At 36.0% G+C, this 22,917-nt stretch overlaps 1 protein-coding gene across 1 annotated transcript in view; it reads left to right on the forward strand.

Moving 5' to 3' along the window:
- Window positions 1-2,764: 2,764 nt before the first annotated feature.
- Window positions 2,765-22,917, forward strand: part of RXFP2 (relaxin family peptide receptor 2) — a gene marked incomplete at its 5' end in the record, with an annotated part of 60,746 nt that continues 40,593 nt past the window's right edge. The window contains 3 exons of the mRNA XM_041767445.1: window positions 2,765-2,846; window positions 19,428-19,574; window positions 22,005-22,082. Of these exons, the coding sequence (XP_041623379.1) occupies window positions 2,765-2,846; window positions 19,428-19,574; window positions 22,005-22,082 (307 nt within the window). The remainder of the gene's footprint in view (window positions 2,847-19,427; window positions 19,575-22,004; window positions 22,083-22,917) is intronic.

Here is a 22,917-nt window from a genome sequence, read left to right on the forward strand (position 1 = left end):
TTAGTGACATAATCTCATGAAGAAAGGCTAACAATAATCAGCATCACAAATACTTAGCAAATATGGCTGAATTACTAAAGTTTTACTATAACTTTATTTATTGTAGAGAGACTCCTCAAGTGGATGTTGCCATTGTTGGCCAGCTATCATAAGCTTGGAATTCTGATATTTATTATTTTATGATTTATCTTTTTGAGGACAAATCTTATCTATCGATATAACTCATTCATTGAATATCACTGTGTCTATTTCCCACAAAACTGAAAATTATGGTAAACAGCTAATTGGTCAGGTTTTGTGAATAAAAAACAAGATAATTTGTAAAGAGAGGACTTTACAAGCCCATATTGGCATTAAGTACAGGAACTATTTAGGAAATATTCTGATGAAAACATTAGTTTGGCAAGATAATGAATTATAGCCTATTTGAAAAATGATCACATAATCCTAAAAATGTGTCAAAATTAGGGTTTTCTGGCCATATTTAAGTAAATTATGTTCTGAAGCTCAGAGCTTATGTGTAACAATGGCGGCTCAGACATGAATAATAGTTACAGTGGAAACTAGGAAAATGCCCTGACCCACCTCCACCTCCTACAGAACTAGGTAATCAATACTTTGAGTAAATAAACTCCATCCAACTATCAGAATGATATTGAATTGTGCTATGCAGTAAGTACTGTATGTACAGGAGCTTTTACTATTATTGCTGAAAGCATGGGTGCTACCCATAGAATACTGGTATAACGGAATGAGCTGATTCAGGCAAAGATCAATAAAGCACAATTGTGCAGATTTGAAGCTAATATCCACCATGAATCAGTCGGTTTTCACGTCTCTTCTCAGCTCTGCATGAAGCACTCTCTAGAACTTCCTCCCAGCAGTGTTTCCAAGGAAAGAGTAAATTCATTCACCCTAATTTAAACACATACATTATATACCCTGTGCACATTTCAAACAGTTTCAGTTCAAAAGACTCGATATTCACACTAGATAAATCAAAATTAGAACATACTAATTGAAGCATGTTTCAATACTTGCCCATTTTGCATTTAGAACCCAATAGTGAACCAAAGATGTACTTAACTATTATTTATAATTACTGAGTTCTGAATTTGTGTGTGTATTAATATTTCAAAGATTAGCTCCAAAAGTCTAACACAAAGGGATGGTGATTCAACTTTTTAGCAATTTAAATCTATTTCCAAGGCTTAATATTCATGCAGAAGTCTAGTATGTTCTTTGAAATCTTGACATTTCTAAAAATTGTATTTCCGTGGACTATATATTTAAACTTCAAATAGATTTGTGATGGGCAATTCATGACATTTACTTGCACTTAAAAATTCATTCTCAATATTTCAATACCAGAAACCAGCATCCATCCTCTTGACAGCAAAATGCAAAATATAAGAAAAACTGATCACCTTAATTTTTTTAAAGCAAAGTAAGGCAAATTTTATTTAGAAAGACCTCGAGACTAGTGAAGAAAAAAGGTGCCTGAAAAGTAAGAAAAGGCTGTGAAATTTTTCTTCTCAACTTATACTCGATTCTCTTTGTTGCTTTCTTGGTTTGAAAAATAAGAGAACACATCTAAATATATCTGGAGAATTTAGCTCACTTCTTAAAAGAGAAAGAACGAACACATTATGTGATCAATAAAATATTTTCTCTTTCAAATTCCTTTTGAATCTTTATTCTATCAAAAGCTGGTATGAAAGAAAGAATGATGAAAACCTCATCTTCTTATGATTTGTGACAATAGCCAGTCATCAAAGGATAGTTTTTCAAACAGTATCGTTAATGACACGATTAATAACAGCATGTAAGAGAATCCATATCATTCACTTACAAAATCCTCAGTCTAAGTCAAGACTACAAACTATTTTAGTTGTCTATGTAGGCATTTCCCAGTGAAAAATATACTCTGACAACAAAATTCTACAACAAACTTTGGTAGAAGTCCTTCTGATTCCATTAGGATCAATCAAAAGTCCCTTCCTGTACTTGAACTTTCACTAACTCTGCTGTGTTAGAAGCCACTTTTAGGATGTAAGAATGAAGCTGTAATTAAGGTTTCCTAATAGGCATGTGACAAGAATTGAAAGCAAGAATAAAATGATCCACTTCAAAAAAGAAATATGGTTATAGAGGAAGTAAATGTTTAAAATATTGTGCAAATGTTTTACAGTGACTATTACACCCAAGGCCATGTATTTTCATTATTACTATCTTTCTGTATGTTATTCAAAAACATTTAAGTGCATTTGAATAGGTGTTCTTTGTGTATTTGTCAGTAAGTAGCTTTTTGTCACTTGCTTCTTCCATAATAAAACATGCTTATAAAGAGTTTCATCACCTATTCAGTGTAAATCTATATCCCTCAATATGTAAGAACTGCGTGTATTTGGATTTTAAGTAAGAGCAAATTGCACTACATGCTTTGAGGGGAAACAATTTTTAAGTGACTGAAAAAACATTTCCTTATCTAATAATACCAAAGTCTTCTTTATGTCTCTCTGTCCATCCTATAATGAAGCAACAACCAAGAATATAACTGTAGATTTAAAATAAAATGAAGCAAAAAGAAAGCAAAAAAGATAGGTTGCTAGTGACAAGACCGTCTCCCCTCATGCCAGTAAAGTTCTAGCTGTGAGCATGCTCAGACACATGGGAGGTACCGAAGTTACTATATCAGAACTCTTTCTGAGGTATAAGGAGGATACATCTAATACTTCAATTGCTGTAAACCTATTGTTATTTTTCTGGTATTAAACATCTCTTCAGCCTCAGACTGATTGCAATGCTCCCTCTACTTCATTTCATCGTCCTGATAAATGTCAAAGGTAAGGCTACTACTTTCTCACTTAAATGAGTGCAATTCCAAAGAAGAGAAAACAGAATATTTCTATTTAGTTCCAGCATATTTATAGTAGACTCAATGCAGTGTTTGAGTAACAGACATCCAGTTTACACTGTCATTGTCATGATCATTAATTGCTTGTAGTCCCATCCTAGCAATTTCTGGAAAGCAACAGATTTTTCATAGAAACTTGCTTTTATATGTTATTAAAATTATAGATAAAAACATCTTTAAAAATAATGTTGAATATGTCAATTATAATGAAGAAAATATTTTTAGTATTTGTAATGGAAGTATGACAAATTAATAAATTAAAATTTTGCCTTATGAAATTTCAACCTGTTAAAATAGCTTCATAAAATGTATGTAATTGTTAGTAATATGTTTCTTTGTTAACATAGTTAAACTGGGAATTGCAAAAAAAAAAAAAAATAGGCACGGACGAATCTAAAAATCAGAAGCTCTCCCTAAGGGCAGACCTATATAAATTAAAATCATTAAAACGTACAAAAGTATACCTATGTAGATAATTCTCTTTACTGTTCTTAATTTTTAAACATCTTTATTTCAGCCAAACTGCTAATTTTCAAGATAGCGGCATTTTTCTTGTAAAGCTAAGGGAAAAAATAGTCTTCACTCAGTAAAGAAAAATATAGATTTGTACACTTGTATCTATATATCATATCCAAGGCATGTTGGATTCATTATTATTACTTAAAATATATCTGTTTAAGTTCATTGTCTTTCTTAAAGAATTTTTATAAACATCCGAGAATAAAAGAATCTGAAAATATTTTTATTCTCTATGACACTTGTTTTAGGTTATTTAAGATTCTCAATTTTCATTAAATGAATTCAGCTGAATATTTTAATCTTGAAATAAAAGGCAATATTTGGGAGCAGTTATTTACAAACTTCTAACAAATAAAATATTTTTAAGTATTAAATTTTACTTTGAATTTGAAATACTAAAATTTTGTTTCAAGTATTATTCTAATATACTTAGCTTGATTTTTATTTTGTATTCTAATCCATTTTACATGAAAACGTAAGTTATCATTTAAGTGCGATCTTACGCGTTTCTTAAAAAGAAAGAAAATATAAACTCACTTGACATGAAATACAGTTGTAGAAAGCAGTCCATTTCTTTGATTTAAAGTCTTTCTTCAGTTCATATCCTATGCACATTTGTAATATTCAATTTAATATGATTTTTAAGAATAGAAGGTAAGAAAGTAGATTCTCGGATCAAAAACACTTTGTAGAGGTCATCTGTACCCTTAATTCTTAACTGAACAGGATGCAACTATAGTTAACCAATTTTTAGTACTGCTTTTGCTTGTGGTATGTATTTAATTGATTTTGAAAAGCAAAATCTTTAGGAGACGAAAAACATCTATTCATGAAATAACCTTTTTCGACTGACCACAATATAATGGTATTCTTTGAACTAAAAAAAAAATGAGGAAAGAAATTTTAAACAGATGCTTTTCGTTTTTTATTTCTAAGTAAGTGCCGTAGACCCACAGCACTAACCTGATAAATTTTCCAATTGTAATTCCCTGGAAATTTTCGTTTTCTGATTTTACATTACTTTTGGTTGCTAATTTAACCCTTTATATTTAAACTTATTTAGTTTCAAAGTTAGACATATTAATGCTTTGGTATCTTACTCCTATTAATAAAAATAATGATCATTTGCTATGTAATTAGTGAAAACTTTTTTCACAGTTAAATCGATAGAGTTAAAGCAGTTAGGCTATAATAAAGAAAAGTCGTTCAAAATTATGTAAGAGCACAGATTGCTTTTTAAGTTTACATAAATATTTGTGATAGATTCTTAGGTTAGAGCTAAATAAAAGGAAAAGGTAGACATTATGCTATTATCTTTTCTCTTCTGGCTATCATCACCCTTGGGCCCCTAAGGGGTGAATGATATTGACTAATGTAAGCTACAGACATTATCCAATTAGTAAGGATAACATATCTTCGTATAACTTTGTACATGTATTTTATCATCCATTTATTCACTGGGTATCCTTGTTAACCAGCCTCAAGTCACCTCCTCCCAACAAAAGTTTTGGTGGACTAATCATGGACAATACCACAAACCAAAAATATGGGTTTCTATGGGAAATTAAAAGCACGAAGTGCCCAGAATGCTACTTGGTAACTACCAGTTCCTACTTAAATAATTTGCTAACCTTCAAAAAATGGAGTCAATGGAACATTGCCTGAACAATATTTTGAAGTGAGCAGTGTTTGACTGCCCCCTAGTGGACAAGTTTAAAGCTCAACTTGGATGCTTTTTGTAAGTGATGTCACTTCTAATTGGTTACTGTGACTTGAGAAAAGGTTTTCCAACTCAATTTTAATTTCACACAATGGCATCATGATGCTGGTAGCTGTGAAAATCAATTATACTGCAGGCCAGTCATACCGAGAGGCTAACGCAGCACCACTAATGAAAAAGAAACTCACCTGCTTGAGGGCTGAGAGAAGCCTACTGTGAGGGAAGAGGGAAAATACTAGAAACCCAGAAAGGAAACTTATTTGAGATGTGTTCTCTCTAAAGGTACTACCTAAAGACACCCTGCGACAGACGTTTATTCATTTGTTCATCTTATTGTAAATAAATATGACCAGATATCTTAAGAGTTCTAAGGACTTTTACTTGAACTAACAAAATTGGCTGTCAACTCACCTGGATTTTAGAGACAAAATGGTATGCTTTCAAATAAGCTAGTAATGACAAATGGTACACTTTTATCCTAGAAAATTGTGGCCTGAATAAAATTCAGTTAACTAAAAATAGTTTTTATGTACATAATTACATGATGATAAATGCACAGTATATATGTATATATATATATATATACATATATTTATATATATACACACACACACATACACATGGTTTTTAAGAACCCAAAAGTGGCTTGCTTTACTTGTTTGGTAAATATATAACATAACATTCATCAGGGAAAAAAAATAATGTGCTTGTTTTACATGAGAAGTAGTAGTGGAATTATCTGAAAATAAAAAATATATACCTGTCTTCTATGCTTTATTCACACACAACAATTTCTCACCAGTCATTGAGTAGGTATGGAAAAAAATGAAATTTGCAATAATTTCACTGGTGTTAAATACTTCAGAAAAGTGTCTTCGAGTCAAAATAAAATGATTTGATTTAATGTTCCTATGATTAAATAAACTTTTGAACATTGTAAGAGTAGAAAGGAGTTGCAATTGAAGGACTGGCATTATTAATAAACGCTTTTAAAAGAGATTCACTGTGATTGATGAAATGGTAGACCTCTTTTCTTAAGCTGCTCTTCCTTTCCGCTGTTCTTCTGGCATCTGTCCTTACTTCTGTTCTTCTCCTGGGCATTCCCCCACCCATCCCCATGGGTGCTCCTCTCTTAGATTCTCCCCCTACCACATCTACCCTCTCTTCTCACCTCTGGATGCATCTGTCTCAGATGCCTGCCTGGCCTCTTGTACTGCCCTATGTTCATCTCACCCCCTCACTGTGGGCTCTCTTCCAGGTTTCCTAGCCTCTGAAACTTCCTCTCTCTCATCTTCCTGCCTCCACTTTTCAACTCTCTTGCTCTTTGAGCTCTTACCTTCTCCAGCTCAAGCTTCACGCTTTTCACATCTCATGCTCCCTAATTCCCACACCTACTCCACTTTGTTGTTAACATCCTCCTGGTCATTTCCCCTTGGGATCCATCTGCCCTCCTATTTCCTCCTTCCTCAAGCGTGCCTCACCTCTAATCACCTCCTGGTGTTCTGGAGCTTCCTCTCCAGGTCTTCATGTGTCTGCCTTGTTGCCCTTTGGGGCCCAGGTCTCCTTTCTGTAATTTGTGGCTAGCCCCCGTGGCTCCTGGCCTGGTCAGCAGTCATCATTTCTGTTGCTCAGATTGCTAGAACATATATCCAAACACAAGCAACCTGGTACTCTATCTCGTTACAGCTTCAACTCCAACTTGGCTAATTTTGTGGGTGGGTCCATGGTGATTTCTGGACAATTCTGAAATCCAGAAAGCTCTGAAAACAGAGTTTGAACTCTTTTGCCTACAAAAAATAATCAGGATTGACTAGAAGCCATTTAGAGCCTTCATTTATAAATTTAATGTAAATTTTCACACACTGTGATATAGATAAATACTATTGTATTTGATTATGTGATTTTTGTCCCACACCCACTAGACAATGTTATGTCATTTATAGCATACACATCACATTAACTTTCTAGAATAAAACATTATGAATTCTGAACTACATTTCTTTTAAAGTAAACTAGCCATCACCCTATTCGGAGTACCAACTGTGTCCTGTGCCATATTATTCTCCCCAGTGCCATATGACTATTTTCTTTGCCTGGGGAAGTTCTGTTTTGCTAGAATAAGTGTTTGATGAGAGAAAGATGGACAGAGAGACAGAGAGAGAGATTATTTTAACCAATTCTCTTTTTTGTAATTCTACTTTATTTTTTACTCAATCTGTTCAAATTCTTTAAAAAAATGTTGGTGATGATATTTTCCATTCCAGTAATTCCAACTGTATTTAAATCTGTCTGTTCTGGTTTTATAAACTTCCATTCCTATCTCTTGATATTATTCCTTCCATTATTTCTTCGAGAATTTTGATCATACAGATTTAAACTATTTTTTAAAGCACTATTGTCCTATTACCTAGGTACGAATTCTCCCTTTTCTGGAGCCCTGGACATTCTCATAAAGTGGGAGGGACTTTCCTTCTGCACACCTCTTCCTATGAGGGATCCCCTAATTGCCTCAACATAGCCCACTGAAGTGTTCAGATCTGAGCTGTAGCTGATGTTCAAATCTTGGGGATTTTACCAGTTCCAAATCTCATGTTCAGTCTGCAAAGCACCACTGCTGCTTTCACTGCTGGCATGGGCTGGGCAATATCCAATTCACAACCTCTGGTGGCTGCGCAGAGCCATTTCATCCCCCACTCACCATCAGGGGCTCAGTCTTAGCACGTGCTTCTTGTAGGTCCATGTACCTGCTGGCCAGCCTTGTTCAATCCCTTTCACAAAGGGCTTGGAGCCCACTCAGCCCAAATGCTCATCCAGTTTCAGCTCCCTGTCCACCTAGGAGGCTAGCTCCTGTCATACCAGTGGGTTTTTCTCTATTCATGTTCTGTGGAGAAGTGTTTCTTTTATAAGCTTAATGTTTTAATGAAGAAACATAGTATCAATTTTTTGTGTGTCTATGGAAAACTGTATTGTGGGGAGCATATCCAGAACTTGCTCACAACAGATCATCTTGATGCAGAGGCTCAGAAAAGAAGGTAATTTTCACTCTTCAGATTTTGTCCTATCAGAAATTGGACCCTCTGGGGCATATACAACAGAGATTTAGAGTAGTAAATTGACGTGCCATACAAATGTAAGGGGTTGGGAGGGGAGGAAGCAGGGTGGCAAGGATGCTAGATTTAGGGTTAGCAGAACTGTCTTCAAGTCACTGCCTTACCCTTCTCTAGCCGTTTGGTCTTCAGCATACTAAATAATTACCTCTTAGCCTCAGTCATAATATTGGTAGAATTGCTGGGTTTCTAAGAACCACTTGTGATGATGTTAAGGGAATAGATTCTAGCACTCCACCCCCAAGTAGATTCCATAGGTCTAGGCTGGGGCACAGGACTCTGCACATTATCGAAGCAAACCAGGTGATCTGATAAGCTGTCCTATGGATCACACCTCTGGAAACACTGGTATTACAGTTAGCACATCAAAATAGAAGTTGACTTCTTTCCTAGAAGAGATGCTAATTCCTTGCTATATTCTTTGTGCATATGAGGATGCTAATTGGGTTCACTGCATTATTTAACATATTAATTCTACTTGAATTTTCTTTAATTTTGAGCACTGTAAGAACAAATTAAACATTTAGCAGGGGAATAGCTGAACCTATATTGTCAATGATCAATATACAGCCTCTTAATAGGTAGTATGATCTAAAAAAGTATAATTACTATGCACAATTAACTGTAAGGTAGTCGTAATGTTAATTACCCTTCCCTTTTTTGGAAAGAAACAAAAAACCTATGACAAAATGGCTAGGGAGGCATCTCTTCTGATGTAGAGTGAGATCCTTTTTTTAAATCGTCACCTGGTTTTCATTACCCACTTTTTTGCTTGATTATGGTCCAGCCAGTGGACACTGGAACTAGTCATTTCCCAGTAGCAGGACAAGAGTGCTAATTCAGACACTGCCTTCATTCCTCTTCCCTTCCTTACCCTCCCCTCCTCTCTCCCTCCTCCTGCCCACCTCTCTGTCTCTTTCTTATTTACACTTTCGTCTGAGATTTTCAGACTCAACCATACAGGCTAGAAATAGTGTATCTATTATTGTAGGTATTTCTACTTTTAACTTACTTTCATGTAAATTCATGAAATATAAGAAATTCAAAGATATTGATTTACTTCCATTCTTCGTTTGAGGGTCACTGCAAAAATATTCCCTCAAAAGCCTTAAATTCTGTTTGAAAGTGAGATAAGAGAGTCTTTAGGTAAACTTACTTAGAGTCAGGAAAGGGATAATATTCTATGCTGAGTGTTGGTAAAAAATTCTGTTCCCTTGTTCAGAAACCATTCCTTTCTGGCTGTTTCCTACTTGCTACTTACAAATACCACTCTTACTATAACTAATGCTAAAATTATCTACTTGGAAAAACAAGTTGCCCTTACTAAGAGCACAGGGTTTTGCAAACGTGGTGTGATTTTTATCCAATGTATGAATGAATTGCAAGAGTTTTGTAAAAAGCAAAGCATGAGGAAATTACTCGTGCTATAACCTGATTCCGACACAGAGCATATACTATAATAAGCCACTGTGGGCCACCTTACTCCAACCTAAATAGAATCTGCTTGGAATTAGGAGAGACTTAACCACCTCTCCTCTTCCATGGTGGGTAACTCCAAGCAAAACTGCCAACATAAAAAAAACTAAAACATTGATATTAGATACATTAAAAAAGAGAAATGCACATAAAGCTCCCATATGCACCTCACCCACGTTGACGTCATATCTGGCACATGATCACTCAAGTTGGGCTTATTCTTCTGACATGGATTATCAGGTAGTACCCGTGTGCTCCCCACTTCCACATACAGGAATTTAGGTATGTATAGTCCCATTATGGAAATAGTATTGCTATCCCTGAAAATGTTAATTAAGTTTAGATAACAATTTTGAGGCATATAGTATGTGCTAAAAACTGAAAACTTTGCTGGGCATTTGGAGAATCAAAACTGATACAATAAGTTTCCTTCCATCAGTATGGCACAGTACACTATGGGAAAAAAATATCTGTAATAATATGCCATAAATACTACAATAGAGATATGTGTAAGATGTTTTGTTTTGGAAGAAAAAAAAAGAAAGTTCATAGTTTGGAGAGATTTTGGAGGTGATTAGTAAAGTTCTCACAGAAATAACTTTTGAAATGGGTATAAAGAATGATGAAGTGAGGGGCACCTGGGTGGTTCAGTGGTTGAGTATCTGCCATGATCCCGGGGTCCTAGGATTGAGTCCCACATCGGGGTCCTCGTGGGGAGCCTGCTTCTCCCTCTACCTGTGTCTCTGCCTCTCTCTGTGTGTCTCTCATGAATGAATAAATAAAATCTTTTAAAAAAAGAATGATGAAGTGAAAAGGGAGAAAAATGACATTTTGGATGTAGAGAACAGCACAAGATGAAGCCTCAAAACCTTATTACCATAGAAGTAGGGCTGCCAGGAGCCTGTTCCTGACAGAGTATGCAACAATTATAAAAAGTAGAGGAGAACTATCCACTGCCTATGTTTGATTGGAAATGCATTTGAATGACTTAGTTTGTTCATTTCCAATACTTTATTATATGTCATTGATAAACATCCTGCAATTTTTATCTATTTTATTTTTCAAAGACATCTGGGTTGTTTCCAGTTTGAGTCTGTAATGAAGAATGCTTCTGTGAATATTCTTGCCTGAGTTTCTTGGTACACAGAGGAACGCATTTCTATGGGCACATGCCTAGAAGTGAAACTCCTGACTCATCAGGTTTTCAAGGCTTGTGTTTAGCGGATGACCAACGGTTTCCCAAAGCAGTTGCTCCAAGAAACACCCCACCAGTGCATGAGAGTCTTCATAATCTCACATCCTTGCCAAATAGTGTAGTATTGGTAGTTTTTAAACTTATAGCCATACTGGTAATCTGTAGTGATATCTCATTGTAGTTCTAATCCACATTTCCCTGCATTCTAACTAGATTTAATACTTTTTCAAATGTTTTTGGCCATTTGTGTATCCACCTTTGTGATATGTATCTGATTAGTTTCTTGCCCGTATTCTATTTACTGTTCATCTTTTCCTCATTAATTTGTAGATCCTCCTTCTCCCCTCCTCACACACACACACACACACACACACACACACACATCCATACACTGACATACACTCACATACACACACACATAAATTCCAGTTACAAACTTTCTGAAACATCCTCTACTCTGTAGCTTGCCTTTATACTTAATGGTATCTTTTTTCATTTTTTTTCAACAGAAGTTGTTAATTTTAATATAGTCTAATTCAGCTCTTTTACTTTATGATAAATGCTTTTGTTTGTTTTCTGCTTTTGGGTTTTTTCCTTAAAATCTCTATCCTAAAGTCATAAAGGCGTTTCTCTTATTATCTTCCAGGAAGTCTCTTGGTTTACCTTTAATATTTAAATATAATCCACCTAGAAGTACCTGCCCCCACAACTGCTCTGCAGTGCCACTTGGTCATAAATCAAATGTTCACATTTGTCTGTCTTCTTCTGAACTTTCTATTCTGTTCAATTTGTTTATTGTTCATCTGTTTCCTCCAGTATTACACTGCATAAATTATTGTACCACTATAATAAGTCTTAGTTTACAGATAAGTTTTCTTGTCTTTTCTCCTTCCAGACTGACCTAGTTCTTCTTACACTTCTAGAAATATATGCCTTTTATTTATTTTTAAAATATTTATTATTTATTTATTTATTCATTCATTCATGAGAGACAAAGAGAGAGAGGCAGAGACATAGGTATAGGGAGAACCAGGCTCTCTCCAGGGAGCCCAATGCAGGATTCCATCCCAAGACCCTCGGATCACGACCTGAGTCAAAGGTAGACCTCAACCACTGAGCCACCCAGGCATTCCAAAATATATGCCTTTTAGAAACAACTTACCCATTTCAATGCACACATACATAAACACTCCTGGATGTTTATTATAATTTTTTGAAACTGTAGATCAATTGGGGGAAGAATCAGAATCTTTAAAATATTAAGTCTCTATTTATTTAAGTCTTTAATGTCACTAATAACTTTATATACTTTATATAAATGTCTTACAGATTTTTGTTAGACTTCTTCCTAAATATATAACACTGTTGATGCTATAATAAAAAGTATTTTTTAAACATTTCATTATCTAATTGCTTTTTGCTGACATACAGAATTGACATTGATTTTCAGACCATCCTAAATTCACTAATACTAATTTTTTTTGTTTTTTTATTTTCACAATCATTCATAAATAATGCCAGTTTTATTTATTCTCTTTCAATATTTAAACCATTGATTTACTTGCCTTGTCTCACTACATTTGCTAATCCTCCAATATCATCTTGAATAGATGTGGTAATAGTGGACATTGCTGTCCTGTTCCCAGCCTCAAAAATCCACTATTAAGTATATTATATACTCTCCATTTTTATAGATATCTTTTATTAAATCAAGTAAGTTACCTTCTATTTTTAGTTTGCATAGTTGTTTCAAAGCCAGAACTTGATAGATCCATCTCTGGAGCCCTTGTCATAAGCAAAGTTAATGACGAGTGACAGACTGAGCAAAAATATTTATGAGTTATAGACCAGAGGGCTAAGCTCTCTAAAGAATTCTGGTAACATTGCCAGATTTGATTTTCTCACACATAGTTCCAAACACTATGTTCTAGGCCACTGATGTCAGGAATCAAAGTTTTACCAGTCCAGGAGCATAAATAAGTTAGTTTTTTCCATAAAGCTAAGTGTATTTATTTTAAAGGATTGTCTTTTTTTCCTGTGGATATCTTTCGTGTAATTTTTAATGATACAATATTATTTTTCTAATAAATCATTATTATAATTATTTAGTAATTTAGGGTTTTAAAAATTTATCTTATTGGACAAACTAAAATATTAGTAACTTGCTGCAGGTCCATCTTAATTCTTTATTTGATGGTCTCAGAAATCTTTGACTATATGTCTATCAGTGATCTTTAGAGTACTGACAAAGAAAAAAGGAGCCAATGCATTAAGGCGATATGGGGAAGAGGACCCTTAGGGAATATGGAGGAGGATATAAACCAGGGCAGTGAGATACCACAAAGCCAAGGGAAAAAAAGGTTTCAGCCTGGGGCTGTAGTTGGCTATGTCAAATGATACAGAGAGTCGAGTAGGATGAAGACGATAAAATACCTACTGCGTCTAGTAATAAAGAGGACATTAATGATTCCAATAGGAGACTTTCAGCAGAGCAGCAAGGCCAAGACCAATGCTGTGGGTAGAAGACAGAAAGATTGGTGAGAAGTGGATTCTTCTCCACTTGTATGATTTTTCTGAGAACTTCAATTTTGAAGAGAGACATGGGACCCAGTTCTACTGTAGATATAGTAGGATTTGGGTTCACAGATTGCTTGGTTTGTTTGCTTGTTTGTTTGTTTTGAAGATGAGAGTTGGTTGAATAAGGTTAACATTAATTTAAAATCTAGCAGAGAGACAGGGATGTTAAAATAAGGAGACAAAGATAATAATTAAAAGAGAGAGATTCTGAGAACATGAAGGTGAGTGGAATATAGAACATAGATGGACAACTTCAGCATGGGCAGGGAAAGAGAACTTTGTCTTCTGTGCATCATAAAGGAAGCACTCAGGGCCTCAGCCTAAGACTGTGGGGCTTCTATGTGAAGCTTAACACCAGCTGTCTATGTGAATGGTGCCCCATGCTTGCATTAGGTACACCTGCCCTGGCACATGCAGCAGTCTTTTTTTTTTTTTTTAATTTTTATTTATTTATGATAGTCACAGACAGAGAGAGAGGCAGAGACACAGGCAGAGGGAGAAACAGGCTCCATGCAGCGGGAGCCTGATGTGGGATTCGATCCCGGGTCTCCAGGATCGCGCCCTGGGCCAAAGGCAAGCGCCAAACCACTGCGCCACCCAGGGATCCCTGCAGCAGTCTTGTACATATGTAAATCTGTAAGTCAGTGGAACTAGAATTTGGGAGAATCACCATCAAGAGTAAGAATAGTAAGTGAAAGTCCCTTGACACAGAACAGTCAACAAATTGCGAGTGAATTAGAAGAGCAAGAGAAGGGAAAAGGGAGCCACCTTTTCTCCTTTCCACATTTCCCATGCTAAGTTTCCATCAGGTTTCACTCTTAAAAGCATTCCTTCTATGTTCCTCTTCCCTTGGTCTGCCACAGTGATCATTCTCCAAATTCCTTGCTTAGGCAGCTTTTAAGAAGAAGATAGTCTCTCAAACTCATGCAGAACAAGATAGGTATTTAAATACTAAAGACTATATTTTAACTTAAAAGAATTCATCCCGAAAGGTGAAATTTAAGCAGTTTATTGGTGAGTAGCAGAGATATTTTTAGAAGAGAAGGCATCCTGGTGCTTTTATATCCCTTATAACCCTTCAAGGGCCATGCATTCAGTTCCATGATCCACACAAATGCACCCAGTCGAGGGAAATGTGGGGCTGAGATCTGTCCCTGCTGCTGATGATATTGGCAAATTGAAGTTCTCTTTTTTTCTAAATTAAATCAACAGGTATATTGAGCCTATACTGTCTTCCACCTAGTATGTCATCATTACCCCAAATCCGTTTGTTCAAACTTTGTACAATTATCTGCAGAAGGAGATGGGGTGATAGTTTCTGCAGAACATCTGTGAATAGGATCCTGAGGGACTTTCACTAGCCTGAGATGACTAGTTTGTCCCAGAAGAGCATGGCAGATGTTGGGTGCTTAGAGAAATTCATTTAAGGTAGCAATCTGTGAAATGAGAAGGAGGCTGGTAAATGTATGAATAAACTCGATCTGAATCCTATACATACTGATCGATACTGTCAGGGAAGGGAGGACCAAACAGAGGTATAAAAGTATAAGATTTCCAGTTTAAAAAATAAACAAGAGACTAATTTCTCTCCACTCACCTTAACATAAAAAATTTTTTAGGAAGATTTTACTAATTATCTCAAACAAACAATAAATCATCCATCCCACAAAGGTGGGCTTTTATGATACTCATACTCTTTCTATAGGAGGGTTTCCAGAAGGTGGATTCAGTGAATGAGCTGGATTCACCTTTGCTTTGCATCATGAATGGAGTTGCATTCAGACATCCTAGCACCTGAGCTTCAGGTGAGACTAGGCATTGTCTAACCTGTTGACCTGGCACATAGAAGGCACTCAGTTAACATTTCTGCATGTTAAATAAATGCTTCTTCTGATGCTGCTCTTTAGAGTAAAGAGTGGCTGGCTCTTTAGTCAATGACAGAGGCTTCATCTGCATCTGAATTGAACTCCACTAGGAGTGGTGCATTCTGGGAAATGGCCTCATTAGCCAGTGTCCTGTATGTCTCCCTCTGGGACTATAGCAGCTGTCATCTCTGGCATTAGTGTGGAGAGAATCTCTGCCAGAACACCAGGTTGGGGCGAAAAGCGCTTTCTTCACCTTCATGCAGGACTAGTGGTGGCAAAGAATCAGAGAAAACAAAGAGGGACTCGCACATCTCCATGGATTCTTAAACTGAGGACCTAAAAATGCATTTTCACCTGTTGTTTCCCAGTAACACGAGAAAGGTGTTGGCAGGCAGCAAAAAATGTTCTTGGGCAGCAGTCCAGTTGGCCTCAAAAGGCTATCAAGGAGGCATTTAAAAAGCTCTTTGCACAGACATGTCCAGAATATTGACCAGAAGAGAGAAGAAGCCCTCACTGAGCAATTTTCTCTCACATGTTCAAACCTCCCCTCAGCTGTGTGTTTGGCAGGGATCCCACAGAAATCGCAGCAGAAGCTATCAAGATAGCTTTTATGTAGACATCCTTCATTTTAATAATCCCCAAGTTTCAATAAAAACTATCTCTTTCCACTTCTACAGATGGCAGGAAGACTAGACAGCAGAATATGCTTTCTACAGACAGCTACTGATTCTTTTTCAGTATGTACCAAATACAGAAGGAATTCTTAACTACTTTTAAGTTATATAATGACAGAAAAAATAATAAATGGAGTACTTAGAAAACTAAACAATATTTTGTTATTAAAAAATATATAAGCTTGCAAGTTTGGAAAGTTAAAATCTTGAAAAGAGCTCTTTCTTCAGTTCTTTTCATTCCTAAATGACCCATTAGTCAATTCATTCATTAAAAATATTATTGAGCTCCAAATGAGTACCAGGAAGTTGGACAATAGGGATTTAGGGTACAGAGAGCAAGGGGTAGGGAATAGATTTCATTTATTTATTTTCCTTCCACATAAAATTTATACCTTGAGGATGTCTTCAGGAAAATGTCATTCTTGAGTGCAAATGGGAAATTATGAGAAATGCAGTTGATAAGTTCTGTTTGCACATGGTCAGTCTTTCCCTTCTCCTTCCCTCACTGTAACTTGCTAGATGTATTCCATTTCTCTTCCAGGGACAAAGAAATAAAGTTGATCCCTCTTGTCTGTGACAATTAATTACTTATCTTGCTTTGGATCTGCACTTGTGAGATGGGTATTTAATTGGGCCCAGCCTTCAAAGAACTCAAGGTTATCTTCATGGTAAACCCCACAAGGGAATACAATATATTACCTTCAAAATATCTTAGACACAGCCTTAGCTTTCTATTTTAAAGTTGTCTTTACTCAAATAGTTAATCATTTCTTCTAGATCATTAAGAAAATATTATTATTATGAGGTTGTAAGGGCATTTTCATTGCTTTTTTATCATTTACAATCCCGTTAGCTTCGAAAGTGATTTGAGGCTGCTTAAAATAGAAACGATATATGTCGCATAGTTTTTCAAATAGAAAAACATGAAGAAGTACGGGAAGCTTTATTATAGTCCCTGTTACTTCTTTCTTAGAAGTCATATAAAAAACCCTGCAATGCTAAGGCACAGCAAGCTTTTGTTCTACATTAGAATTTCCTTCTGAAAGTCCTATTTTCCTGCCCTATGTTGAAATTGCCCTCATACTAACATTAACTGAGGATTTATCATGGGCCAGACGCTATCCAGTACTTCACAAGCATTTTAGCTTGTCTAGTTCCTGAACATATCATATAGGGTGTATTACCTGAACTTCATTTTAAATACAAGGAAATGAAGTTTGGAGCTTAAGTAGCTTGCTTGAAGTCTAGTGAATTGCAGAGAGAATTCCAATCCAGGCAGGTCTGATGGTCTCCAGAGTACTTCATCACTAGTGAATATTTATAAATAATGGGTCATATGCCATTTGTGGATCATGAGGTCAATTTAGTGGCTTGTGATCAAGTAAATAAGACAGAATAATAATGATCAGAGTATATCCCACAAAGTAAAAGGCAAGTTATATTTCAAGAAATTTTGTTTTCAGTGTATGTCTGTTTTTATGCTGGATTGTGATATAAAATATATGTCTGTGAGTTGCTATCATAAAAAATTTCAAAGCTGCTGCACTAAGATATATTGACTCTCAGTCATTCATGTTCCAAATACAGGAGAACTGCTGGTTTTTTAAATAAATCTGCCCTCTACAGAAATGTTTACAAGAAAGAAGAGAGTTAAAAATCTATGACTCAGTATGCCTCTCCCTATGTGAATAGGCTTAACAAACTAACTCCCAGAACTGTGCAGTAGAATTTTCCTAAAATAGTCAGACCTGACTGGTCTTATGTCAAGTTGGTAATAGTAAATCACTCATCTACCCTACAGCAATAACAGAACAAATATTTTTTGCTTTGGTAAGAACAAAAATCTAATGGGTAGAAAAGCATCCAAGGGCCACCTTCTCCATCAAAGGAAGGTATAGCAGATGGAGCAGCAGCAGTTTCTGGAATAGAGTGTGCATTGGTCTGTCCAGCCATCCCCAAGAAAGACCAGGCTCTCATGTGTGTGTGGGTGTTCATTATTTTTTAAAAGGAAGTGAAAATTAGACAAATTGAGTATAAACAATTCAAAATATAATGTGTTTTCTAAGATGTTAAACTATTCTCTATGAACTTCCTGCCTACAAAAGACAATTTAGTTCTTATTATCCTCTTTCCTCATACAAATATTTGAATCATCCCCTGATCTCAGAGGTCCACTGATAACTACTGTGTTATAAAGATACCATTTAAAACAGGAAGCTGCACTTCAAGGGATGTCAGTCCTCTGTGAGGACGAATTCAAACTAGTCTTATTCAGGGAATGTAGGAGAAGACAAGAGATGAATAGTGGCTAGGTTGAATGAAAAAATGAAGAAAGGAATATAACTAGCTTTGATAAAATTACTCTGTGGATAGGATGACCAAAAACGTTCCAGAAATTTATATGTAAGAGACATTCTTTGAGTTGTGAAAGCATACTTTCCAGAAAATAAAGAGGTGTTTTTCGCAAATACCCTAGTAAAATTGTGGAAGTCATGTATATATTTTTAAAGGAATGCAAGGTGAAACTGCACAGAAATTGACCAAAAGGGAGCCATGCAACACACTCATGCATGACTATCATTCATTTTCACTAATCGAAGGGAGCGAGGAGTGTTAGCAAGGTGCTCCTAATCCTGCCACTGAAGGTTGGCATCATGGCCAGGGATTCCCTTGGGTTGGTGATAAGATGTTTTTTAACATAGCAGAAGGATAGAGAACAAATCTTCTGTGACTTTCCAAATCAATTAGTTCATTTAACTTCCTTACACCTGAAACACAAAGGACAGTATCACCCATACATAAACTAGTTGAAGGATAACTGAGATAAACCACTTGTGCAAATGGCCTGGGGCACAGTAAGCTCAATGAGTGTTAGATGCTATTACTTACTATTATTTCTCCTTATTCAAATGTGGCTCTAGATTTTTTCTAATTTACACTAAAACTGTCCTTTTGCATATATATTTTTATTACATCACCTCAAATTCTTCTCATAAAAGAGTAATAAGTAAATAAATCCACTTATTTAATTCTGTTAGCTCATGGCTCTACCTTTGTATTTCCAACAGTGGACAGACAACCCTTTGATTTCACATGAAAGTAAGACAATTACTTTGGTTTTGTTTACTATTGCCTTCCTGAAATTAGTTCAAAATGAACCTTGATCCCATTGTTGGTATAGCTGGTGTTAGACATGACCATGATAGTTTAGAATGTCATAATTAAGAATATTATTCAAAGAAATTGTACACTATGAATAATGCCAGACAAACTCAACTCACAGGGTTCCTGTGAAAATTAAAAGGGATGCCATGAAAAGAGTTTGTCCATATTAACACTTCCTATTACATGAGATTTGTGTCCCCTCTTTCACACAGATTTTTCGCTGACTGAGGGTAGTACAATCACTCCTTTGTGCCAAAAAGGATACTTTCCCTGTGGAAATCTTACCAAGTGCTTACCCCGTGCTTTTCACTGTGATGGCGTGGATGACTGCGGGAATGGGGCTGATGAGGACAACTGTGGTGAGTCTCCTGCTCAGTTCCAGATGTGCACCTCCCCTGTGAACAGCCTCAAACTGCATGGACCAAATAATAATTGTCATGAAAGGGAAGAGAGGAATTGTTATTCTATTTGGAATCCTATTGTAACATGGATAATTGCTTCCCAATTTATTTGTGATGATGACTAGAATTGTCACAGGTAGAGGTTGTGTGAATCAGAAATACAAAACTGATAAAAATAGAAATCATATTTTGAAATCTACTTGGATATCCATATTCTAATTTTTAAATGTCTTCCTATGACTACTTTTTTTGGCTTGGTAATTTAGTTCAGCTGCAAGAATACCCATAAAGTGTGAATGGGCTCTGCCTAGAGAATTGATTGGTTGAGCAGACCTCTGCTGAATGCCCAAAATGTGCCAGGTGCTATTCAACTCACCTGGACAGAGCAGGCTCAAGGGAGAGAAGGTTCTACCCTCATGAAGTTCACTTGGACCTGCGAACAAGGAAGACAATAAATCTGTACATAAATAAACCAGATGTATTTAAATATTAAGATTTATTTAAATACTAAAGATTTCAGAGAGTGATAAGTGTCATAAAGAATAGAAAACAAAATAATGAAATAGAAAATGACCTGAAAGGAAGACTATTTTAAAGATGCAACCAGAGAAAACATCTCTGAGATGCTAACATTTGAATTGAGAACCAAACCATGAAAGGTTATGAAGGAACAGAGTTGCAGACAAAACAGCAAGTGCAAAGACCCTGAGGCTCAATGAAACATGAAAATGTGTTTGTGGGTTGGAAAACTCAGTATGGCTTGAGCAGAGTGAACAAGGGTATAGGAGGTGAAGAGGTAAGCAGAGGCCAGATCACCAAAAGTCTTACAGGCCATTTCAGACATGTATGTTGGGAAAGTATATATTGTCTAAAATAACCTGTATATTTTTACTTGAAGAAGTTAATGCCAGGTTGACATGTCTAGTCAATGAGTGAGCAGACACTAGAACCCAGATTTCCTGAATCTGAGAGAATCTTGTGTGTTTTCTAACACACAGAGCTGCAATTTTTTTGGTACTGCCCAACTAGCAGTCAAAGTGAGACAGCATTGTCCAGGAATGCCAGGCATCTGTCTCTAGAATCTACTTTCCTGCCCCTGAGTATTCATGCATGGGTCCCCCTCATGGAAACTTCTGCCTTCACATCCTGTGAATCATTCATGCTTATCCTTAGGATGCAGTACAGGTCACCTTCTCCCCTGAGAAGCTTGGCTTCCCTGGCCCCACTTCCCCACCCTGAAGCTCTCCCACCAGTCTAAGATAAACACCTTATCTCTCTGTTGCCATAGCATCCTGGCTGTAGCTGTATGGTTGTACCAAGGACTGCTTTGTCTTTTCACTGTACTTCTTTCACTAGACGTGAACTTCTTGAAAAAGTTCTTTTTGTGTTATTTGTCTTGGTGTCACCAGAGCCTAAGACAGTAGAGTATACAGTAGGTGCTCAATCATGGCTCAGTAATGAGGGCAGCTGTCCGGATGGCAATGGGCAAGTCAATCAAATTCTTGGCATTACCTTCTCACTGCATGGGAATCAGAGAGCCTGCATGTTTATCTACCTCATTAGGATGTTCTGAGTGCAAATTAAAAATAATTCATGTGAAGGCATCAAATAGAATAATTTTAAAAACCATTGTGGGTATTAATAAGAAATAGAAACAAATTAAAGATTTCAGGGATCAAAGGGCACCTGTGGGCAACTATTTAAATTTACTTTTCTATTTGTATGAACTTCAGTATCATACATTATAATACGTATCTTGCCATTTTAATAGCATATATTAAGGTATTGATACTTCAAAATCAGACCTCCTTTTCAAAAAGAGTAAAATTTTTTGCAGAAAAAGAAGGAAATTTAGCAAATAAGCAGGTTATATCCTCTGACAAATTGAGAAAATATTATTCCATCTATAGGACTAGATAATCTTTATTAAAAGGAACTTTGTTTTTGCTTTATTAAGGGCAGGTGACACATATTTTATTAGTCATTACATCTATCAAGTATGTATCTACATATATATATGCAGCAGTATGCATATGACAAAACAATTCAGATTGTATTTTCTTCTGAGGACTTCAAAATTAAGATGAAACATTTAAACTGTCAGCCTTAGAAACAAGTAATATTTTTCAAGATGGATATATGTATGTAAAACAATTATCTATTTCCATTATGCATTTTCTGATACATACATTTGAAATATTTATAACCGCAAAAAAAGGGAAAAAAATCTAAATCTTTGCCTAGCTTTTTCTCCCTTACCATCAATGTTATCATTCAATTACTTAAACAAATTTTAATTGATTTCATTATCAAATTTTTATACTTTTGTTTTGTAATTTGATATTTGATTTATAGAATAACTGACCCATATTCATCACCATTTCACAGGAGACACTAGTGGATGGGCGACTATATTTGGCACAGTCCATGGAAATGCTAATAATGTGGCATTAACACAGGAGTGCTGTAAGTGGTATTGATTCAAAGACTCAGTATCAGCTTTGCGAGCAACATGATTTGTGGTGCATGGATTTATATGGGTAGGGTGATAAATTCCCTTTAGAATTTCAATTTCAGTTCAATGTATTTCAGTGGTCAATTGATCTGTTGTCTGCTGTGGGACTGAAGAGTTGGAAGAAAACAGCATACTCCATTCATACTCATTTATGTATTAGCCTGTGATTGCAAGAATATAGAGATATTGAATAATTATGACAAATAATAAAGATCTTTTTCCCTTTCATTAATTTATTCCATAAAGATATTGAGTACCAACTACTTTCCAGCCCCCATGTTAAAGACTGATAATGATAAGCAAGATGTGGCCTCAAATCCTCATGGAAGCAGGGATGGTACAATACAATGCTGAGCTGGAGAATGATGTTTGTTCAAGGGAATGTGGAAGCCCATTGGAAGAAATGAAGGCTGTGCCAGGGGTGGGGAAAGATCCACAGAGAAAATGACTTTGAGATGGACCTAGAAAGTCCTGGGTGAGGGAAGAGGAGAAGATAACAGGATGAGCAGGAGAGTAAGATCTTCAAAACACTGGGATAGGAAGGTGCAGAGCACCTCCCAATTGCCTTTCCCAGTGGTTCTGAGTGCATGAGGCAGAAGAGCTGGAGCTAGACCTAGAAGATGAGGCCCACAAAGGATTTGGGGGGCACACTTTGGACATTGGCCTCTATGCTGTAGGTAGAATCATGTCTTTATCTATACCTATATTACATACATATATATAATGTATACGTAGACATAATTAGGTAGGTACATGTGCAATTATATACAAATACTATTATGAACA

Source organism: Vulpes lagopus, chromosome 8 (genome assembly GCF_018345385.1).
Source record: "Vulpes lagopus strain Blue_001 chromosome 8, ASM1834538v1, whole genome shotgun sequence".
In the NCBI taxonomy this organism is placed as follows: Eukaryota; Metazoa; Chordata; class Mammalia; order Carnivora; family Canidae; genus Vulpes; species Vulpes lagopus.